At 38.4% G+C, this 6,000-nt stretch overlaps 1 protein-coding gene across 3 annotated transcripts in view; it reads right to left on the bottom strand.

Moving 5' to 3' along the window:
• Positions 1–786: 786 nt before the first annotated feature.
• Positions 787–6,000, bottom strand: part of LOC149816697 (uncharacterized) — a 33,694-nt gene continuing 28,480 nt past the window's right edge. The window contains exons 9-11 of one of the 3 annotated variants that reach the window (XM_089987891.1): positions 3,797–3,874; positions 1,479–1,592; positions 787–1,397 (exon numbers count right to left, since the gene is read on the bottom strand). In XM_089987891.1, coding sequence (XP_089844017.1) covers positions 1,523–1,592; positions 3,797–3,874 — 148 coding nt within the window. In that variant the 3' untranslated portion in view covers positions 787–1,397; positions 1,479–1,522. The remainder of the gene's footprint in view (positions 1,398–1,478; positions 1,593–3,796; positions 3,875–6,000) is intronic. The other 2 variants (XM_089987892.1, XM_089987893.1) reach the window with 2 other exon arrangements.

Here is a 6,000-nt window from a genome sequence, read left to right as displayed (position 1 = left end):
ATCGGCTCATCTTGCTAAAGGGGGGTCGCGCAAATCATGAAAAGATCATCCCCTTGACTGGATCCCCTGGAGGGATGATACTCATATAATGTAATCGCTTTTATCAATTAAAATCTGGTGGGGGTTGGCCTAAACCAGCTAGCCTTTCCAAAAACAAAACAGCTGGAGAAAAAAAGTGACGTGACTGGGAATAGTCTCAAAAGGTCCGTTAAAGAAAACCTGGCTGAAAGTAAGAAAGGCTCTTAGAAAAGACAAACCACAAATTTTATGTGTGACAGAGCCGTCTGGCCATTCCCATCACTACAATCATGCAATCATTTAGAGCCCAAGAGGTGATAAAAAGAACTTGTGGACAGGGAGTTATCCCCCTACCCCGAGGTTGCTTTAATGAACTTGTGGACAGGGAGTTATCGGCCTACCCCGAGTTCTGGGACTTGTGTGAGCATACCCTTCGGCAAGGCATATACCAGGAAGCACCCTGGGGTCTAAGGGGGGCGGGGCGGAGTTTATTCTGTCAGGACAGTGACCATCGGTTGGCAGAGCAGGTCTCTGATGGTGGTTTCTTTTATCAAGCAATCATTTTCCCTTTGGAGAAAGAAGGTACTCGAATAATTGGATTTTGTTTTCTTTTTTTAAGAAGAAAACTGCTACAGAAAATAAGAACATGGTGAAAACACATACTGGGAGGTGAGAAATCATCACATTATCACATGAGAAACAAGAGAAAAGAACCCGAAGTTCTAAACCCCAACTCACGCCATGTGTAGCAATCAAGCAAATTAATTAGAGTTGATGTTCAGCATGATGCCGCTTCAAACGCTCTTGTACCAGCTTGATACGAGGCAATGCAGTGTTTGTAGCAGAAGGTTTTTGTTCACAGATTCTTTCCTATCCTCACAAATAGAAGAATTAGCGGTTTTTTAATACAATAACTGGATTAATAAAAGAATAAACACAGTCCACACAATTGCAAGTGAGAGCACATCAGGTCAAGGGTACCCCTACTACCAGCTGTCTTTTGCATGCCATTCATCTATGCGATGAACCGTATTCAACTACTATTTGCAAAATGTAATTCCAAGCATGATTTCACAGTGGTCTGTATGTAAGGTGCCGTGAACTGGTGTAAGTTTTTCACAAGTTTTTCACTCACTAAAATGTGTTCACATTTAGTTTTACAAAATTCGGTCATGGCCTCAAAATACCATTTCTGGTATTATTAAGTTGCATGCTGTTTAGAAGATGTACCTTCCACCACCATTTACGCTCTGGTCATGCTTTTGCTTCCGGTTGCGCACTAACACGTTACAGTTTGCATCCTTCGCATTAGCTTTACATAGAATTGGTTATATCATATCCAGATGACCATCAACCAAACCAGTGACCCAGTGTTCCTGCTGCCAAACAGAAGAATAAGGTGTTAACAACCTGAACCAATAAGGTACCATATGGAAGATCCTTTAAGTCGTTTCACCCACCAGAAGTTGTGAGCAGAGACACTTGCACAGAAGGCCAGCTTTATTTAGCTTGCAACAAATGAACCATCCTCTTGAACTTCTTCATATGTGTTTGTCTGGTCATTGAATGCATACCTACAAAATCGAAAGGTACCCTCTCAACAGAACTGCCTTTCAACCACACTGCTTTTAGGGACAAAGAATATCTAGCACAGACATAAGAATAGAATTTGCAACTCAGGGACCTGACTTCTTATTATGAACCAGACACGAGTACTTGTCTCTGGCAAGTCATGTCAAACTTCAAAAGTCAACAAGGAATTGGATACCCCATTTGAATGCAACTAAAATAAAATGCTTCCTATGCATCAACAATCCATTTAACCATGGATAAGATGTAAGAATTTAAGGCACTAAATACAGGTGAATTGAGTCCATCTTAAAACATTTATACGTTTCCTCTGTGAGGAATGTGCCTCATAATTAGACGGGTCACCATTATGGTCAAACAAACATCCTAGATTAAGGGTCTGGACTGCCCCCTTTTTATCCATATCGAGAGAACTAAACAAATCAAAAAGCTTTGATATTAGCAGGTCATAAATATCATTATTTTCTTGAAATAGCATTTTGCAGAGATTTTTCAAAAAAACAAAGAGAATTCCGTAATATCACAATAAATTGAAACTTCCAAATTTTATATTATCATGATATTTTCTTGGAAAACTGTCACATGGGTGCGGGGGGCGGGGGTGCGGAATATATATATATATATATATATATATATATATATATATATATATATATATATATATATATATATATATATATATATATAGTCCAAAAGTTGGACATAAATGACCCTGGGTGTACCACACCGGGTGCTGCACCCGCATCACGTCCACATGGGTGTGGCACCCAGTTGGCCGAGTCCCTGTGACATAGTTGGAAAACCATAGTTCAAAATTTTTATATTTTTTAAGACTTGGTCTATTATTTATCTATTTTTAAAAAATACTCAAAAATTTACATAGAAAAACTACTTATTTTTAAATTTTATGAAGGATCATAAAAGAAATATTTGTGACAGTGGGTGTGTGGTTACTAGAGATGTAAACAGGTTGGATCTAAGCATTACCAAATCCGACTTAATTGGGTTCGGGCTAATCGGATTCAGATTCAGATTCAGATTTGGGTTTGGATTTGGATGGAAAAAAGATAAAACCAAACTCAGGATCTGGGTTTGGTATTCTTAAAACCCACTATTTACACTTAATCGGGTTGGGTTTCTAATCGGATTCGGGTTTTAGTTGGATTCCAGTTTGGTTTCAAATACAAAACTTAATACCAAACACATATCTGATTAATTAATCGGACCCAAATTTGGCAATCAAACCTGCCTAATGGACTCGGATTCGGGTCAGGTGCCGCATTGGCATCCCTATGGGCAACGGATGTCACCTAGTCTCTTCAAGTTCACGACAATGGCATACACAAAAATGATGGGCTCTGTATTTTACAAGAAAGATCAATCGATGAGTGGTAATAAAGCCAGTGAATTACAAGGGGCCTACATTAGTTCTGGCTGGACCATCACCTTATGTTGCTTATCACAGCAAGAACCTATATAACTGGAACACGGCACTTTGGGTGCCGTATGCATCGACATGGACACTGGTACCTGGACAAAATGCTGTGTCCTACATATTTTAGATATATATTATGTTTTCAGTATATATTTTTAATATATAATATATATTTTAAATATAAAACACGGCGAAGGCCTAATGATGCTCCAGTTAGAAGGATGGAGAAATGGGAAAATATATTAGTTAAAAGAGGTCGGGGTAGGCCTAGGAAGACATGGATGGAGGTGATAGGAAAGGATATGAATGCTTTGAACCTCACCGAGGACATGGCATTGGATAGAAATGATTGGAGGAGAAGGATTCATATGGAAGACCCAGAATGATTTTCTTTTTTGGTTCATATCGCCGACCCCAATTGGTTTGGGATGAAGGCGTAGTTGTTGTTGTATTATATTTTTAGTATATATTTTAGATATATAATATATATTTTTCAGTATGTAATTAGCCGTGTCCCTGTACCCACATTTTTTGGAATTGCCATGTCGTACCCGTACCCAAGTGACAGAGATAAGAACCTCAAGAAAGAAGACAGCATGATCTAACTCGGACTTTATAGAGAATAAGTTTGAGATGTATACCAACATCTCTTTAATATAGCAATACTAAAAATTCCGATTTCAACTATATCCAGTATCTATGAGTAAATAAACACTTGAAATGATTAAAAAAAACCACTAGAAGCCCACTTACCATTTTCCTGATGTTGCACTGCAATAAAGTCCAGATGAAGGGTCATAATAATAGCCCAAACTGGCACTGTAGTAGTACCTGCAGACACAAACCAGCTGATCATCTGGTCATGTTAAGATTTAAACTGCAGGCAGAATAACATGATAAAGCAAAGATACATCCAGTATCAAATTTATACTTGATCCTGAAAGGTCAATACAACAACAACAACAACGCCTTCATCCCAAACCATTGGGGTCGGCGATATGAACCAAAAAGAAAATCATTTTGGGTCCTCTACATGAATCCTTCTCCTCCAATCATTTATATCCAATGTCATGTCCTCGGTGAGGTTCAAAGCATTCATATTCTTTCTTATCATCCCCATCCAAGTCTTCTTAGGTCTACCCCGACCTCTTTTAGCTAATAGATTTTTTCATTTCTCCATCCTTCTAACCGGAGCATCATTAGGCCTTCGCCGAATATGCCCAAACCATCGTAAACGATTCTCACTCATCTTATTTTCAATGGATGCAACGCCTACCTTCTTACGTATTTCCTCGTTCTGAATCTTATCTTTTAGTGTATTTTCACACATCCATCGAAGCATACGCATCTCAGTTACACTCATTTTTTGCAAATGATGTCTCTTGGCAGCCCGACATTCCGTACCATATAGTAAAGCAGGTCTAATTGTCGTCCTATAAAACTTTCCCTTCAACCGCAATGGCATTCTACGATCGCACAACACTTCAGTTGCACTTTTCCATTTCATCCACCCAACCTTAATCCTATGATTTACAACACCATCAATTTCTCCATTCTTTTGAATAATAGATCCCAAATATTTGAAACAGTCATCCACCGCTATTTGTTGCTCACCAAGCTTCACTACACTCTCATCACTACTTTGTTGCTTACTAAACCAACATTCCATATATTTTGTCTTACTCTTACACAATGTAAAACCTCTTGCTTCCAAAGTCTGTCTCCATAATTATAACTTAGCATTAACCCCAGCTCTAGACTCATCAATCAAAACAATATCATCAACAAACAACATACACCACGGCACATTTTCTTGAATTGATCTCGTAAGTTCATCTATCACTATAGCAAAAAGGAAAGGGCTTAATGCAAATCCTTGATGTAACCCAACCGTTATAGGAAAATTGGTTGTCACCCCTCCACAAGTGCGGACATTGGTTACTGCTCCTTCATACATATCCTTAATTAGACTAATGTACTTGAGAGAAACACCTTTCTTCATCATTGTCCACCAGAGAACATCCCTAGGTACTCTATCGTATGCCTTCTCCAAATCAATAAAAACCATATGCAAATCTTTGTTCCCCTCTCTATATCTCTCAATAAGTTGTCTAAGAAGATGTATAGCTTTCATAGTTGATCTTCAAGGCATAAAACCAAATTGATTCTCCAATATCATGACCACCTTCCTCAACCTATACTCAATCACCATCTCCCAAAGTTTCATAGTATGACTCATGAGTTTTATACCACGATAGTTTGCGCAATTTTGTATATCACCATTATTCTTATAAAGAGGCACCAAAGTACTCTTCCTCCACTCATTAGGCATCTTATTTATCCGCCAAATCTTGTTAAAAAGATTTGTCAACCATACTAAACCTTTCTCCCCCAAGCATTTTCAAGCCTCGATAGGTATACCATCCGGGCCAACTGCTTTTCTGGATTGCATTTTCTTCAAAGCCTCTGCAATTTCTTTCTTTTAAATCTTGCGCATGAAGTCACAATTCATTTCATGTAAAGGAATGGAGAAGTCGCCAAGATCATAAGCATGCCTTCCATTAAACAGCTTATCAAAATAATCTTTCCATCTCTCCTTAATCTCCTCATCTTTAACTAAAACCCTTTGAATTTCATCTTTGATACATCTAACCATACCTAGATCTCTCGATTTCATATCTCTCATCTTTGCAAGCTTATAAATATCCTTTTCGCCCTCCTTGGTATCCAACTTGTCATAGACCTCCTTATATATCTTATCCCTCGCGTTTCGTACTACTTTTTTAGCTTCCTTCTTTGCTACCATATACTTCTCCAAATTCTCATTATCACGACTCTTACTATCATTACCTAGCAGTGCACCGCCTTTAGACTCACCCAAAACCTCCTTCGCCACCTTTCCCATGCAACCCGCTATCTTATACCACATTGATTTTGCATCCTCCTCGAAATACCAA

This window comes from Nuphar pumila, chromosome 14 (assembly GCF_984573655.1).
Source record: "Nuphar pumila chromosome 14, dmNupPumi1.hap1.1, whole genome shotgun sequence".
Taxonomy (NCBI): domain Eukaryota; kingdom Viridiplantae; phylum Streptophyta; class Magnoliopsida; order Nymphaeales; family Nymphaeaceae; genus Nuphar; species Nuphar pumila.
The sequence above is the reverse complement of the archived record's forward strand: the minus strand, read 5'-3'. Positions and strand labels throughout refer to the sequence as shown.